Source organism: Dama dama, chromosome 33 (genome assembly GCF_033118175.1).
Source record: "Dama dama isolate Ldn47 chromosome 33, ASM3311817v1, whole genome shotgun sequence".
NCBI lineage: Eukaryota > Metazoa > Chordata > Mammalia > Artiodactyla > Cervidae > Dama > Dama dama.
This window is the reverse complement of record NC_083713.1, coordinates 37,582,306-37,600,670: the sequence shown is the minus strand read 5'-3', so window position 1 is coordinate 37,600,670 and position 18,365 is coordinate 37,582,306. Positions and strand designations below refer to the sequence as shown.

The window sequence follows — 18,365 nt, the reverse complement described above, 5'->3', positions numbered from 1 at the left end:
AAACTGGTGGCGTGAAGGATGCCAGACCCAAAACATGTTATTTTGTTTATATAAAACTCAAAAACCCTGAGAAGGTGTGCTGTTAGACCTTGGAATTCTACCTTTGCAGGCTGTTGGAGAATAGGAAGGGAGCATAAGAGATTCTTAGGTGCTGGTAAGGTTCTTTTTTCGTCTAGGTGGTGGTTATGGTCGTATGTTCACTTTGTACAGATTCCATGGTTGTTGTATCATTTGGGCACTTTTCTAAATTAGGATTTGAATGAAGTTTGCAGTATTAACAGTGTTAAATATTTGCAGGATTAAATTGTTAGCAGTTTCAACAAACATGATTAGGCAATAGTGTAATGATTATAAGTTAGTAGAGTTAGTAGAGCTGTTCTAACTAGTATAACAAAGTGGATAAGTGACTAAATTAATCTGTTAATGTTTATTTAGTTTCAAATATTGTTTGTAGTAATACCATTTTCTAATACATACATGTAGGAAGAAGAGGAATTTTAAGGCATAGCAGCAGTTTTCAAGTAGAAGAAATTGCCTCATTATTATTTAGTTGTACTAATATTAATTTTTATAATTTGATTACTCCTTTTTGTGTATTTGTGGCCATATTAGTACCCTTGATATTTTTTCCTTTGATTTCTTCTGTGAAATTTTTGAGCTTATAAGAGTATCTTCTGTAGTTACTCCAGAGATGAAAAAAATCAGATCGACATTTCAAAGTTAATCTTCTTTGTATTGATTTACTCTAAAATTGAGACCAGCAGCCGAATTTCCTTGGTGAAAATGGTGTATATCTTCACAGTATCTGATATAATGCAAACTATCTGTGTGGATTCTAGAACACTATCCTAATGCATTTAATGTTTACTTTATAATATTTCATTTAGGATAATGAGTGTGTTTTAAAGCCTTTGATGCTAATTCAGAGATCCATAATCTGCTCACAATGTCTTTCACATGTAGTTTTGATGATAACTGACAAGCTGTAAGTTAATTAGCACAGAACTTACTAATGAGGATGTTAAAATTTAATTTAAAAGTGAGGATTTTTATTTGTACACTCTGGACAAATTGAAGGAGATTCAATCATACATATGATAAGCATTTCAGGCACTTTTCCTCATTCAGGTACTTTATTAGATAACAATAAGAAAATATAATTAACTTAATGATAGCAAAGTTTTGAAAGTATGCTAAGATTGCTTGTCTTTAGAACTGGGGATAACCCAAAACCAAAGCAGTAAAATAAGGTCTGTTAATTAGCATGGAAGACAGCTTCTTGAATTAATATGTGGTGTTAATTAACAGGAAGTCTGATGTTGTGTTGTAATTACCACCAATATTTTTGACATACTGAGTGACTGAAGGTGCATTACATAGATAGCAACTGAGTCAACACTTTTGTGCTCAGGAACGTTTCTCTTTGTCTCTGTTTTCTAGAAGTATGGACAGACTTCTTAGACTTGGAGGAGGTATGCCTGGACTGGGCCAGGTTAGTATATGGACTGAGTGTTTCTTTGTGTGTTAATTACAAGCCTTTCACGAGTTATCCAAACAGAAAGAAATCACTCCCAAGAAATTCTCCTCATAGATAACCTTATGGTGAGAAGCTTCGCTTACTGCTGGGCGTTGTATACCAACACTAAGTAACTTGTGAGAATATGTTCTATTATCTTAATTTAATTTTCTCCTCGGAATAAGAATTTTCCCTGCTTTGATTTAAACTTTTGAGATATGCAAGATAATCACACTTGCCTTTTGGTTAAAAAAAGAGAGACTCATAATATCCTATTTCTGGTTTACAATGTAGACTAAAAGTAACACATGAAAAAGTAAACATTGCATACTATTGGCAAGATCCAGAAAACCCATAGAATGTATGTACGATCTTAACACTGATAAATTCCTTCTAGTAATTATGATACATGGATGAATAAGTAATACCTCTTTTTCCTTTAAATTTGGTATATATGATTTCTTTCACATTCTTACTAAAATTAAATTAATTTTCAGTTAGTTTTAATATTATCTTTTATGTTGTTCTGTACAGTTGAGGCAAATAGCCTCCAGATAGATTTCTATCTTAGGATATTCTGTCTACTTTCAGCTGAAGAAGAAATTTCTGCTTTTTTTGAATTCTACAGTGATTGTCTTCCCAGTCTTCCAGTCACAAAAAAGATGACTATGTGAGACTTTTATGTAATATATTATTTTATGTCAACATTTTGGGAGTATTTTTCTAACCCACCTTTAGAACCCTTTTAGTGATCAACTTTCCCATATTTCCGTATCACTATCAATGACTTTGTCTTCCTTTATTCATAGTAGTCTAATATTTTGTGTGAGAAATAGTTGTGTTTGAGATTTCATGAAATTTTCAATGTTTCTTAGGCACTTTTACAAGAATTCTGTGTTAGGCCCATTGTGCTTGATGACTAATAAACCTTTTCCTTTTAGGATGTTGAAATCATTTTATGATTCTGTATTTTATCCTTGCATAGACCATTTGTTAGTTTTGGCTATTTCTCATGTTCCTTTTCTGTAAGCATGTTTCTTTATGATTCTTCATTTTTCTAAAATCTTTGTAATATGTTTGCTTAAGAGGTCTAAGTTTCTCTGAACTTGGCCCCTAAAGTTGCTTTCATACTTTTGCAAACATTATAGATAGCTTCTAGAATTTTCTGATTCATTCTAAAATCAGCAATAATATTGTTTAAGTATATAAAAGTGTCAAAAGTGAACTGAGGTGTTGTATAGACGCTTCACATTAGCCTGCAAATTACATGTAGGTAAAGGTATTACCTTACTGGAATTCTTAAGAGAAGTTGCTTCAAATTTAAATACCAAAATAACTTTTCCCTTAAGTATTAGATGCAGTAAATTATATATCCATGCCAGAAATCCATGCCTGGAAATTGCTGGACATGAAATGATGGTTTGACGGACCACAAATTGATATACAACATACCTCGGTGACCACTGTAGACCTTTGCATTGAGCGGAACACTAAGTTGGTTCAGTAACCTGGCCTTGGTTTTGGATAATTTCATCAGCACGTGTTCCTCCTCAATTTGTATTCTTATTTGAACTTAAAATTGTGTTGTCTGAGAATCTGTTACTTCATGTGTTTCGTTTTTCTGATTAGATGACAGACTTTCAAAAGAATGATATATGGGGTTCTTATTTCTGTGATAACCTCGTTTGTCAAATACTAGGTGTTCAATAATTATATTTTTTCTTAAAATTTTATTTTGCTCTTGTTCTAGCTGTTACTTCAACAAAATGAAGTGTTGTGTATTATTTTGTAACAAGGAGTGGAAAAAGTTAAGTATTGTTTATTAAAAAAATTTGTTTTTGGCTGTGCATGCATGGCATACAGGATCTTAGTTCTCTGACCAGGGATCAAACCCACGCCTCTGCAGTGGAAGCAGGGAGTCTTAACCGCTGGAGTGCCAGGGAAGTCCCAAGTGTATTATTTAGTTTTAATAAAAAGTCAAAGTTCTTTGGATTGATAATAGCTCATTTCCATTTGATAATGTGTAGCAGCCAATAAAAGTAGAAAAGGAGATATAAGTTGTTTTATCCCTCCAAAAATAAGTGGGAAATGTTACTGTCTTACAATAAAATGGAAAAGTCAGAATTTCTTCATAAATAGGGGCAGGTTACTTGCTGTTAACGTTGCTGATGGCCCTTTAAAACATTGACATTGTAGCAGAAGTAAGTTTTCCATCCATCCTACTGACTGAGCTTTCTTTGACTAGAAATGACATTTCTCTTTTCCCTGGCCAATCCTTTCACTTATTCTCTGATCCCATCCTGTCTTGAAACCTTACTCATCTCCACTGACCTTTTTCTCTGTTACAAAGATATTTAAATGTCCTGTATCCCCCCAAAACTGCACTGCATCCTGCCATTAAATGTTTCATTTCCAGAATTCCTGTAGTAATAGCTTAGACTCACATATTCTACCTCCTTACTTCCATTGAGTGATGAGATTATATTCTGGCCTCCTCCATTACTGTACTAGAATTGTTCAAATTGTCAAGTGAGCCATCACTTTGAGTTCTCTTTTCACTGTTTTAATATATCGCATTGTTCACAGTGTCTTTCTTGAATCTTTCTTCCATTAACTTTATCCTGTTACTTTTCCTAGTTTTTCATTATGGTATGCATACCTTATAAGACAACTTAAAGTTTTTTAAAATGTTATTATTTGAACAGTAGCAGGCTAAAATCATTAAATCTGTCCATAATACCCTACTTCAGTATAACTTATCAGTAGTGAAGCAAAAACAGATGTTTTATTAGAACTATTACAGTTTGTAAATGAATAGCTTTTTGTTTCAAATATGTTTTTATTTTCTTTGCTACAGTGCTTATGAACTTGAAATTACTGAAAGATGTGAGATGATTGTATTAAAAGCATTTATTGCTCTCCTTAGACTGCTTGATTGTCTTTATAACTATCCCAACCTAGGTCTTGGCAACTAAGCTATTTCCAAAAGCAGTCAAGACTAAACCCAAGAGATGGGCATAGCCAAAGCATAGTCAGCAGTCTCTAAAAGTTTCTTTTAAAATAATTTAATAATAGTTACTTTATTTTATTTATTTATATTTTGGCCTTGCCACGTGGCTTACAGATCTTAGTTCTCTGATGGGGGATCGAACTCGTGTTTCCTGAAGTGAAGCTCAGTCCTAACCACTGGACCACCAGGGAATTCCACCCACAAGTTTAGGGGCTTCCCTTCTGATCTAGTGGCTAAGACTCTGCACTCCCAATGCAGGGGGCCTGGGTTTAATCCCTGGTCAGGAAACTAGAGCCCACATGCCCGTTCATGCCACAACTGAAAGATTCTGCATGCCACAGCTGAGACCTGGTGCAGCCCAATAAATACATATTAAAACAAATTTAAATAGAAGTTTGAGTTTAAGTCTGTTGGTCAATTTTAACTTTAGAAAGAGTTGAGATAAGATTAAAAGTAAATGAAACTGGAGTAAAATGTCAGTGGCATTATCTTGTATTTGAATTCTTTAGACCAGTGTTTTGACTTTTTTAATATGTTGGTTGGTATGCTATAGGGAATACCAAAGTAAACGAGAATATCATTATTTAGTCTAGGGACCTAACAATCTAGTAGACATACAGCAGTTATGTTTTAAGGGCCTGGCACATATTAACTACTTCGAATTAGCAAATGTTAGTGCTTATTATAAATAATGTGATTTTTATAGGATATGGTATTTAATTTTTTTACACAAAAAGGGAAAGTGAGACTGAATTGAAGAAATGATGCTTGAACTAAATTTCGTATTATAACCAAGAAATAACTGAGAAAAGCCAGGAGAGTAAGTGATATGAGGGGAAATAGTGGGAAAGGAAGCTGGTAAGGGAGTCTGGAGTAGATTAGATACAGGCATTCAACAGGTATTGAATGCCATTCTTAGTGATTTGACTTTTTCTCCAATTGTTGTACTTTGATGAAGACTTTTTATTTTTTTATCAGAGCTGTGAGATAATTCCACCTGTGTTTTTGAAAAGTAATTCTAGTGGTAGTTTGGAGAATAGGTAGGAGGAAAGAGTTTAAAGTCATCAATTATATGAAATATTATTGGCTTTTATCCTTCTAGGAACATAGTAGGATTATGCCTTTCCATCATTTTTGAATTTGGCCTGCTTGTGATTTTGCTTTGGCCAGTTGAGTGTGAATTGGAAATTAACAGGTCACTTTTAGACAGAAACTTTAAGGATCGGTGTGTGATTTGCTTGCCCTGGTAACCCAGGAAGCATGGAAATGGAATCTCTCTGAATGGAATCTCTCTGAGAGAGAGAGACATAACAACCTGTAAGTCAGAAATCCTATGACTTTTGTGTGAAATTCTTGAATTTTTTTAGTCTCTAGTTTTTAAGAAACATGGTATAGGCCCAGCTAAACACAAACTAAAAGCATATGTTTTACCTGTAAGTTACCAGATTGTATCTTTCTAACACTGACTTCAGTAACTTCTGATGCAAAAATAAGGGAAAATACTATAGGGGGTGGTCAGAAAAAGCTTTCTGAAAGTGATGAGATGTAAGATACATTTTGAAGGATTATTCTGGGTGACTAGACTTAAAAAAAGCTTCACAAATTGAATATGATCTTTTTTTATTTGTTATAACTCCCAAATCCACAGTGTATGGATTTTTTATTTAAAACCAATAACTATTTGTTGGTTTCTGTTATGAGTCTTGGAGCAGAAATGTTCTTTCAATTATTTATCGTATAGGTTTTAGTGTAACATTTTATAGAAGGGATTAATTTAATATAGTAATGGGGGAAATGACTGGAATAAATGAAGAAATAACACCATTTTCATGAATGATGAGTTTCAATATCACATGCCAGTTCTCTCCAGTTAATCGTAAATTCAATGCAGTTCCAATAAATATACCAACCAGAATTTTCATGGAATTAGAAAACTGATTATAAAATTTATATCAGAGAAAAAAAACCCAAGAATAGCAAAGAGATTCTTAGAAAGGAAAAAGAAATTTTGTTTTACCAAATATCAAAATATATTTTAACGCTGTGTGACTCAAGTAGTGTTTTGCTGGTATAGAGAGATAGGTGGTGGTTGTTGTTCGGTCACCAAGTTGTGTCTGATTCTTTGCAACTCCACAGACTGTAGCCTCCCTGTCTGTCACCATCTCCTGATCTGCCCAAGATAGAGAGGTAGATCAGTATAGTCGAATAGAAAGTCCAGAAATAGACTCATGTATATACGGAAACTTGATTTATAGTAGAGATGGTATTAAAAATTAGTGGGGAAGGAGAGGCCTATTCATTAAATGATGCTGAAGCAGGTGGCTTGCTTTATGGGAAGGAAAACTAATACTAAATTCCTACCTAATTCTGTGCACAAAAATCTATAGCAAGTGGATTAAAGATCTACCTATGAAAATTAAACTTTATAATTTTGGAAGACACACCTATTAGGATAGTTATTATCCAAAAAATGTAGCAAGTAAGCAACTGTTGGTGAGAGTATAGAGAAACCCTTGTGCATTGCTGGTAGGAATGTAAAATTGTGTGACCTCTGTGGAAAATGGTATGGTGGTTCCTCAAAAAATTAAATAGAATTATATGATCCAGCAATTCCGTATCTGGGTATATAGCCCAAATAATTGAAATTAGGGGCTCAAATAGATATTTGTACAGCCACTTTATAGCAGCAGCATTTGTAATAGCCAAAAGGTAGAAGCAGCTTGTATTTATTGATGGCTCACTGGATAAACAAAATGTGGTATATTAATATTGTGGATTATTATTCAACCTAAAAAGGGCTGACACATGCGTCAACATGGGTGAACCTTGAAGACATTATTCTGAATGAAATTAACCAGTCACAAAAGGACAAATATTTTATGATTTCGCTTAAATGAGTTACTAGTCTGATTCATAGAGACAAAAAGTAGGATGGTGGCTGCCAGGAGTTGGGGGTTGTAGTGGAATAAAGAGTTGGTGTTTAGTGGTACAGAGTTTCAGGTTGGGAAGACCAAAGTTCTGTAGACGGTGGTGATGATTGTACTGCTGCTGCTGCTGCTGCTAAGTCGCTTCAGTCGTGTCTGACTCTGTGCGACCCCATAGACGGCAGCCCACCAGGCTCCCCTGTCCCTGGGATTCTCCAGGCAAGAACACTGGAGTGGGTTGCCATTTCCTTCTCCAGTGCAGGAAAGTGAAAAGTGAAAGTGAAGACGCTCAGTCATGTCCGACTCTTAGTGACCCCATGGATAGCAGCCTACCAGGCTCCCCTGTCCCTGGGATTCTCCAGGCAAGAGTACTGGAGTGTGTTGCCATTGCCTTCTCCAATGATGGTACAACAGTGTGAATGTACTTAATGCCATGAAATTGTACACTTATCAATGGTTAAAATGGTAAATTCTATGTTATGAAAATAAAACAAGTGTTAGATTAATTTTTTTTAAACAAACACTTGTGAAGTGTTAATGAAGACTTAGGAAGCAACAATTCTCATGGAAGCCTTTTTTTCCTTAGGGTTGGTCTGGGTGTGACAGTTTGGATTATTGAAAAATTGCAAAGTACTTAAGTATCAAAATGCATTATGATGGAATATTATATAGCAGTTAAAGTGAACTAGGTTCTATATCTCAGTATGCATAATACAAACATATTAAGAGAAAATTTCAGGTTGTAGATATATACATACACTATGAAAGCATTAATGCTAATTCTTAAAACAGAGTAACTTTTTTTATTTTGTTTTTAGAATAACTTTTTTTAAAGGTAAAAGTATTACAAGTTCTAAAGCATCTCTGTCCAATAGAACTTTATGCTGTGAAGGAAATGTGCTGTATGTGCTAATACAATAGCTATTAGCCATATGTGGCTATTATTAAGGACTTCACAGGTGGCGCTAGTGGTACAGAACCACCTGCCAATGCAGGAGATGTAAGAGTTGCAGGTTCGATCCCTGGGTTGGGAAGATCCTCTGGAGGAGGGCACGGCAACCCACTCCAGTATTCTCACTTAGAGAGTTCCATGGATAGAGGAGCCTGGCAGGCTATGGTCCACAGGGTTGCAAAGAGCAGACATGACTGAAGTGACTTAGCATGCACACATGGCTGTTATTAAGCCTTTGAAATGTGCCTGGAACAACTGAATTTTTAATTTTACTGAATTTTAATTCACTTAAATTCCACAGCTGCATGTTGAGTCCATGATATGTACCAATATGACTTGAAGAAGTGAATTTTAAATTTTACTTAAATTGGAGTAATCACATGTAGTTAGTGGCTACCATGTTGTATACCACACGTCTGAATAACCCACATCAAGTTCATGAGAATGGAGGGAGACAAAAGGAATTTCCACTTCATAAATAATGTCCTGTCTTTTTAATAAGAACAACAATAAAGAAAAAGAACAACTCAGTGAATAACATTAAATAACATTTTCCTTTAGTTAAACTTCTTTTAAAAGCTGCCAAGTAAAACAAAATCAGAAATTCATTTTAATTTTATTTTCATGCCTTACTTAGATGTTCCATATTCTCTCTTAATCTTGGAGTTGAAGAGGGTAACACTTTAGAGGTTGCCAGAGACTAGATCATGTAGGGCCCTGTAGGAAATTCTCTTCCAAGTGACTTGGGAAGTTGTTAGAGATGTCTGAGCACAGGAGTTTTGCTAATCATACTTCCATTTTTAAAGAACCTGGATACTCTTGAAGATGAGACTTAAGGCAGGAATGAGTGTACTGTTGATGTTTACACCTGTCACATTTGAAACAAAACTTTTGTTTATTGCTGGTGCAGTAGCTTGAAAATAAGCAGATGTTTACAAAAGGCTTTTTATGAGTTTTTTATGTTACTGAGCTCTTTAACCTGTCTGTATTGACAGTTTTTATATACTGATGGATGCTTCTGGTTACGTTTTACCCCCATTTGATTCTTTGAGTATCTGTCCTGATGTGATCCTCTGAACATTTACAAAGAGCCTTTCTAAACATTGATAGATTAATTTGGTCATTTTTCTTCCTATTAAGAAGTAGGTAAAGTGTGAAAGTGTTAGTCGCTCATCATGCCTGACTTTGTGACCTGATGGACTGTAGCCCACCAGGCTCCTCTGTCCATGGAATTCTCCAGGCAAGAATACTGGAATGGGTTGCCATGCCCTTCTCCAGTGGAGCTTCCTGATCCAGGGATTGAACCTAGGTCTCTCGCATTGCAGACAGATTCTTTACTGTTTGAGTTAAAGGGTCAATAAACTTGAATTGTTTTATTTCTTTGCTTGACTACAGATAAATAGTGATTTTGCTTTAGAAACAAAGTAAAAGTACAAAATGCATGTGATCCTCTTCATTTCCTGCTCTTGACGTAATAATTTTATTATTTAAAAAGTATAGTTCCTCATTATTCATGTACTTGAGCTGATGTTTCTACTGTAGAAAATTAAGAAAGAGGTCAGGTCAAAAGCAAGCTAATTAGAGCATACTCTTTTTAGGTGTCATTGTAATGTAATTCTTCTGCATGGATATTAAACCCTATGAAAAATGTGATGCTCCTGAGAAGTCTCAAATCTGTTCTTGGGTGTTCTCAAGTAAAAGGGAAACAAATTTCTGGTCGTTGCACTGTGGTTAATCTGTGTTGTTTTGTTTGAACTTTCTAGTTGTGACTGGTCTTTCAAGGGGAAAGGTCGTTGACATTTGTGAATGTTAAATTTCTATTTCAATATGAAATTACCATAAATGACTTTGCTTGAATTCTTTAGAACATAAGGGGAGCAGAGATGTGTTTTCAATTACAGTGAAATTGTCTTCCAGAATTGATCACATTCTGATGAAATGAAGTCAAAATTCTGAGGAAAAACAAAATGTTAAGATTTTTAAAGTCAAGGATATGGTGGATCCATGACAACTGATACTGCTTTTGATAGAAAGGGTATATGGAGTGAGAAATAAGAGAAGATGCTTTTGTCTAGTATAGGAAAATAAAATATTATAGTAATATCTTAATATTCCAAATGTGTGGGATGTTATGATCATAAAAATTCAATTTATATCTTTTCCTTCCTTACCCTCAGCATCATTTTACATGTTTGATTTACTGGTCAGCTTGCTCATTTGGTACACTGATCTTCGGGCTTCCAGTCTTAAATTTGCGTAAACATGATTTCTAATTTTTTAGTTCATATTATCATTTGGACAGTTCTTTAGGTATCATGCTCACTTAAAATCTGGACAGTCATTGCCAGTGTTCTATCCCACAACATACGTTCAAGGTGGTTCTTCATGAGTTATTATCTGGGTTGAGCATCCTGGAAGTACGCCCCAAGAGCTGGTGATGGTCTCTACTGGGCAGCCTCCAGTGCTGCTTTTCAGACTGTCGTCAGTGATTTCACATGCTCTTCCCTCGAGGAGACTGAATGAATGCCTGTGTTGGGCACAGTGGGAAGGCTTAGGGACAATAAAAAGTTAAGTGATGACTGGGATAATTGTACTTTTCTGTTTCATTGTATATACATTTCCTATCTTTTTACCTGATTACATTCTTACCTGCCTGTGGTATCTCTCTGTTAACTGTCAGTTCTTTGTAGTGTTCTAAACACAAGAACCTGAGTAATTAGAAGCAAAATGCTTATCAAAAGTAGACAGAATGATAGAATATAATTTTGGAAAAACACCCCTTTCTCTTTTATAGAAAAGATGTTCTTTTACTTCGTGGGAAATTATTGTTTTATTACCTAAAAAAATACTTTTTTGTTACTATTATATTGCTGTATCACTTTAAGGAGATAATTGTAATTTTACTTCAGTTTGTAACTCGTTCCAGAGTTTCTGACTACGATTGCCTTCCCCCTTGCAGGTTCTGATTACCATATGCATTTCCTAGTTTCTGCTTTACAGGTAGAAACTGAGGTCTTCAAATATTTTATAGCTCAGTCTTTCTACAAGGTTCTTCCTTGGTGCTTTCCTTGGGGTCTGAAAATTGTAGGAATATAGGGAGATAGCCAGATTATCTGAATAGGGAATGTAGGTTTCAATGGGATTGGAGCGAATGTATGGACCTGTAAAGAGAATGCACATATTTTGACAGTTGTATCAGGATTCTTCTCTGGAATTTATAGAAGTAGGGGGGGAGAAAGGGATGAGAGCTAAATGGACGAATGCTGAGGGCTTGCATGATTTAATGTGAGTGTTCTGTGTATATAATCTCCTCATTTAATCTTCACAACAATCCTCTATGGGTAGGGATAGTTATTTCCATATTATTGGATCAAGTCTTGGAACTAACAGGAAGTGGAGCTAGAGTTGGAACCCAAGTCTTTCTGAGGCCAAAGCCTATTCTGCATCAACACCGTGTCCTTAGGTAGATAATATCTACCATGTTAGATACTTGCTTCATATAACATTAAGCTACTTGCTTCATAAATTAGAAAGCCTTAACAGTCTGGAATTTTTATTGGGCAAAATGTAGGTGAAGAGAAGATGCCTACAGTTTTTTTAGGAAACCTAAAATATTTGAGAGGATTTTTATTGGGCAAAATGTAGGTGAAGAGAAGATGCCTACAGTTTTTTTAGGAAACCTAAAATATTTGAGAGGATTTTTCTTTATGATGACGTTTGTTACATGGCCTATGTTTTTAAAATATTTAAGGAATGAGTAACTATTTTATTCATTTTAGTCCTTATGATTGTATCTCGACATTGATAAAGACAGAGGAAACAAACAGTACAACTTTTAAAAGAAGATTTACGTTTCTTACTCCTTTTAGTTTATAAAACATTTTCCTTACTGTTCAGAAACTGATTAGTACTCTAAGCTAGTTGTTAAAATGTGTGGTTTCATTAAAAAATTTATTTTGGGAAAGAGGTTTCTATTAATCTAATTTGAATGACCAATCTTGTTGTACCTTGACTTGTAATAATGAAAGAAGAGGTACAGAGAGCTGTTTTATTTGAATAATAGACTTGCCAATTAGCCATCAAGTGCTTCCATCTGTGAAATTGTTGATCAGATGGGTTAGCTGGGATGTTTCCAGACTAGGGCATCATAAATGGCACTTGAAAACTGTCACTTTGATGATGAGGTTTCAAGTATTATACTGCTTGATGCTGTGGAACCTTTTTTTCCCTTTGCAGTACCATGTTTTTTTAGAACATACTGATCCCACTTATGAATTCTGTGGCATCAAGAGAACTTGGGAGACCTGCCACTGATGTAAAGTTCTGCTTAATCTGCTCTGGCCTGTGCTGAGATTAAACCAGAGTATTAACAGCTTCTTTCATGGCCTTCACAGTACTGTTGGTTGGTGATCTGACTGGCAGAGGCAGGCGGTGCTCATTGCCTGTGGGCAATGGAACTGGCACATGTTGACAAGTTTCTTTGCACTTTTCCATTAATATAAACTCATTTTCAGATGTTTACTCCCCTCAGTAAATGTATAGTAGTCTAAGGCCACATTAAGTGTTTCTATGTAGTAATCATAAGAAGTGAACTTAACATCTGTCCTATATATTTTTAAAGGATTTAACTTATATATTGATAATTATTATATTTAAAAATTTAATAATAACTTGGAAATATAAATTTCTGGAAATAATTGTCATATATCCTTCTTTACAATGCTGTGTCTTCCTTGCTTGGTCTTATATTTTATAGGATGTTTTCATTAGTAAGTTGACTTCCTTGAATGCTTGTGGATATGATTAGGTGTTGGGAGTCCCTGTATGATTTTCCTGTCTCATAGGACTGTGTCTTGCTTTTCTTTCCCTATAAACCCAGATTCCTCAAATTTGGGCAGACTTCCTGGTCACCAGTCTGTGTGGGGACAAATTTATGCCCTTTTCCCTTTGTGGACACCAGCTTGCCCTTCTGTTTACCCTGGCACAGATCTCTGACCTGCCTAAACTCATTGTGAAAGGCAGTATGTTTTGGGCAATGGTGAAAGGCATGCTCTGGACCTAGGCTAGACCCAGCAACGGCTGAGCTCTCCGGAAGAGGAAGAGAGTAAGAATGCTGTGTCAGGGTGCAGGAAAGTGGATGGTTTGGGATCTTGTTCCTATTTGTTTTTCTCCCAGGGTAGATTTTCATATATTTGAATTGTCCCTAGGTCCTTCGGCTTCCCTGAGCTGATCCTCTGTCTCCGGATGAGAGAAAAGTATCAATTATAATGTTTGGTTGGTTGTTATTTGGGAGTATCTGACCACTGTACCTTTTTGTTCTCAAAGGTTTGACTATTCCCTCTCCTAGGCAAAAATGTCCAGTAGTAAGTGAATAACATTGATTAGGCAACAGGTTTCTGTTTTACAGGTGAGAAAATTGAGGCATGTAACAATTCAGTTGTTCAGTGTGCTGTGTCATTTGAAGAAATAGGACATTTGGGGAAAAAAGTGACTTCAAAGTAGAACCGAGACCGTCACTGTTAAGTGCTCTTCTATAGAGCTTTAAACAGAAGTGTAAGAAGAGAAGAGGTGTGACGGTATTACCTGTACCTTTCTTCCTAAAAGAACAGAACTTTCTCCTGTGCCTTTTGACCGTAGTTACTCTTTCATACCTTGTAAGCATTTTTTTCCTGATGTTTTTTTCTGTCCCTGTTCCTTAATTCCTCAGAAATAGCAGCTCTGTAATTTTTTTGCATGGTGTCTCTAATAGTATTTTGAATAGAAGAACAGTTCGTACAGTTAGGGTAGTGGGCAGGAGCATTTCTAGGCAGTCTAGGAGAGAGGATTTCTGTCCCTTACCCTCCAGCTGTTATGCCTTAGAACTTCTGAGCCTTTTATGCTTCTGAGTAGCATAAATCATGCAATTCTTTTGAGAACCAAACAAGGTATTTTAAAAAAGGTAAATCATTATTTTAAAATAGGTGATATTTGACATGTTACAGAGTTAAAAAGTTAACTGTGCATATGTGAAATGTGTCCATGCCTTTTCTTTCCCCTTCCCTAGGAACTGTTACTAATTCCTTTCTGTTCTTCCAAAAATATTCTGTATTGGTGCTGTCCAATAGAACATTCCTTGAGCATAGAAATGTGTTATATCTTGCTGCCTAGTATGGTAGCCACGAGCCATGTGGCTATTAAGCCCTTTAAGTATGAGTGGTATGACTGAAGGACTAAATTTTAAATTTGATTTTAAATAGTTTAAAGTTTAAGCACCTGCATATGGCCAATGGCTACTGTATTAAACAGTGTTGTATGTATATTTGGGTTGGCCAGAAACATCTTTTTTTTTCCCCCATAAGATGGATCTAGTAGCACTTAGTTGTCTTCAACTTCATTTGAAACAATTTTGTTAGATTGTATTGTGACAGCTGTCATATCAGTGTGCATTAAAAAAAAGCTTATCAAAATAGGTGAATTTTTGTGTAGCTGTTTTAATATTGAAGATTGAAGAAAAAGCAACGTTTTAGGCATCTTATGTCTTATTTCAAGAAAGGTAAAAAATGCAACTGAAATGCAAAAAAGCAAAGATTTGTGCAGTGTATGGAGAAGGTGCTGTGACTGATTGAAGGTGTCAAAAATCGTTCGTGAAGTTTCGAGCTGGAGATGTCTTGCTGGATGATGCTCCACAGTCAGGTAGACCAGTTGAGATTGATAGTGATCGAACTGAGGCTTTAATTGAGAATAATTAATGTTATTCCATGCAGGAGAGAGTCAACATACTTAAAATATGCATATCAAGTGTTGAAAATCATTTCTCGCTTTGATGTTTGGCTTCCACGTAAGTTAAGTGAAAAGAACCTTCCTGACTATTTCCACATGTGATTCTCCACTTAAATGTAGTGAAAATGTTTGTTTTTGAAACAAATTATGATGGATGATGAAAAGTGGCTACTGTACAATAATGTGAAGCAGAAGAGATTGTAGAGCAAGCTAGATGAACTTCTACCAGCCACACCAAAGGCCAGTCTTCATCCAAGAAGGTGGTGGTATGTATATGGTAGGATTGGAAGGGAGTCCTCTATTAGGAACTCCTTCTGGAAAACCAAATGATTAATTCCAACAAGTACTGCTACCAATTAGGCCAAATGAAAGCAGAACTCAACAAAAAGCATTTGGAATTAGTCAGAAGAAAACGCATTCTTGTGTCAGGATAAAACAGGACCTCTTATTTCTTTGATGGCTAGGCATAAACTGCTGGGGAGTTCTGACTGACCCACTGTATTCACCAGACATTGTACCTTCAGATTTCCATTTGTTTTAGTCTTTACAAAATTCTCTTAATGGAAAAACTTCAGTTCCTTGGAAGACTGTAAAAGGCACCTGGAACAGTTCTTTGCTCAAAAAGATAAAAAGTCTTGCTTGGGAAGATAAGAATATGAAGTTGTCTGAAAAATGGCAAAAGGTAGTGGAACAAAGCGGTGAATACTTTGTTCAGCATGGTGAAATGAAAATTTGTCTTTTACTTAAAAACCGAAGGAGATTTTTGGCCAACCCAATACTTAATAGTACATTCTGGAGATTGGCCCCTTGTGTATATTGATACATGTGTATATAGGTGCCTCCTTTTCTTTAAATGGTTGTTTGCTATTCCATTTTATGTATGAACCATGATATATTTAACCAGTCCTCTGTCAATACATGCTTAATTTGTTTTCTGTCTTAATGTTTTCACAAGGATATTTACTACATCACTGGCAGCTTTGAATTTAGGCTTTTCCACTTACCTTGATCACCTTGGAGACATTGATTGACTTTGAGCCTCGGCTTCCTCATTTTTACATGGCAGGCACAGTAGTATCCACTTTGTAGGATTATGTGATTATTAGAAGTAATTTATGTAAAAGATTCAAGAATGGTATTAGGAGCTCAAATTAGGTGTAGTAGATAATAGCCTCACTGTTACTTACTGTTTTAATAATGAGACCATAACAACTCCAGAGGCTGATGTTTAATGTTAAATTGTGGCAGAACATTCAGGAGGCTTTGCTTAGCTCATTTCAGGTTTGTAAGTACAGACAATCTCTACCTTTTATTCCCTTCTGTGAATTGTACATAGCCATCTGTGGATTACTTTTCATATGCTAATTTAGAACTTTTGTATATCAGCTGGCAAAATTGTACATTTCAAGCTCTTAACATGGTGCCTTGCCTGTCAGCCAATGGTTAAATTTAAGCAAGATCACAGTCTTAATACAACATTGCCTGTGCTTGAATATTTTATAATATATTTGAATATTGGTGGAAAACAGGAAAATAAAAATGCTGATACTATTTAGAAGCAGCCATAAAATTACATGGATTAGGAAGCATAATTATGAGTTTAGATATAACTTTTTTCTTTAGTATTTTCAGTGATATTGCTTATAAAAAAAATCTTTAGAAGTATATTGAAAAAGTAAACTTTTTGCAGTATGAGTTCTTGACCACAGGTGATTTTTACGTTCTTAATACACTGGTAGCTATTACACTGGCAACTATTAATAAGTGTATTTTAAGTTTTGCTTGACTTCACTTTTCATAAAATTTAAGATCTGTTGTTAACACTTTGCACTGTCATAAGAATTGTTTTCTTATTCAAAGTTCTTTACAGAAAAGTTAGTTTAATTTTTTAAAGTTAATAATCAAAATTTTAACAGGTATACAAGTATACAGATTAAGAACCAATTTCAGGCATGTTCTTTGTCTGTATACTATGAAGGATGTGTGCTGGGGGTTTTTTGTTACTGTTTTTAATCTCAGTACCTAAATGGCATGTATGTGAGTGAAACTCAGTTAAAGAAAAAACAAAGTATTAGCCTTGTTATATCTAAATTTAGTTAGCTTTAATATTGATATTTATTTCTAAAGCATATTTACACATTGTATTAAAATTAGAATTGCTATTTTTTGATAGACACTGGTATTTTAAATATTATAAATTTGTCATTAAAACTAGTAGGTGGGATGGTAGCAGCTGCGTGCCAGGTACTGTACATGTGCAGTGTATGTTTATGCCGTTTAATCCTTTAATAACCAGGACTGTGGGTGTGATTTGCCCCATTTCACAAGGGAAAGTGAGCCTGAGTTTTAAACTATGCAGTGAGGCATAAACCTCATATTTAGTTTTCTAATTCCAAAATAGTTTGGGAGGGAGTTTATCAGATTGCTCCTAAGCAGCAGCATCTTCCTTATGTACTGACTTTATAGTAATTACCTGGTGCAAATGGTTATTTTTTGTTCATAGTGAAAGTCTCCGGACTGCCTCTGCATATGATTTTGGGCAGCAAGTAATAATAATTTTAGTATTTGTAATCATTGAAATGATACACTGAATCAAAGGGATTGGACTGTGGGCCAAGAGATTTGGTTCCGAATATACCTGACATGTAGATTGCAGTTATTTAAATTATCTATGTTTATTTTCCTATGTGTATCTGTTCCTATCTGTATGTTCTATGGAAGTGTGATTATACCTCTTTGACTGCTTCATTGTTTTAAGGATCAATTAAAAATAAAACAATGAGAGGATTTAAAAATGTTTTGTAAAGTCATACAGCACTCAGCAAATACTTTAAAATATTGGCTGTCTCTAAGCACATAACATTGTGGTGAGTTGTCAAGTCTTGATGAAGCATCCCTAAACTAGATTTGTCTCCTTACACCATAATTTCTCTTAAGTTTTGGAGCTGCCTTTGGAACTGCAAATTATGAGATAGATTTGGAGACTGCAGAGAGAAAGAGGGGGAAAGTGTGTGTGTGTGTGTGTGTGTGTGTGTGTGTGTGTGTGTGTGTGTGTGCGCGCGCGCGCTATAATTCAGTTACACTGTAGATATAAGCAGGAGTTGATATTTTTTTTCTGAAAGAAAAGCTCTTCTTACAAAGTTTTAATTGGCATCTCTGAATGAGTGCTGTTTTTTGCCATGATGCCTGAATTTGCTGAATAGC

General features: G+C 35.2%; 1 protein-coding gene across 3 annotated transcripts in view; it reads left to right on the top strand.

Moving 5' to 3' along the window:
• PSMD14 (proteasome 26S subunit, non-ATPase 14) overlaps positions 1–18,365 on the top strand; it is a 99,686-nt gene that overhangs the window by 9,376 nt on the left and 71,945 nt on the right. The window contains exon 3 of one of the 3 annotated variants that reach the window (XM_061135310.1): positions 1,441–1,492. The exons of the other annotated variants lie outside the window; for them this stretch is intronic. Coding sequence (XP_060991293.1) covers positions 1,445–1,492 — 48 coding nt within the window. The 5' untranslated portion in view covers positions 1,441–1,444. The remainder of the gene's footprint in view (positions 1–1,440; positions 1,493–18,365) is intronic. 3 annotated transcript variants of the gene reach the window in all.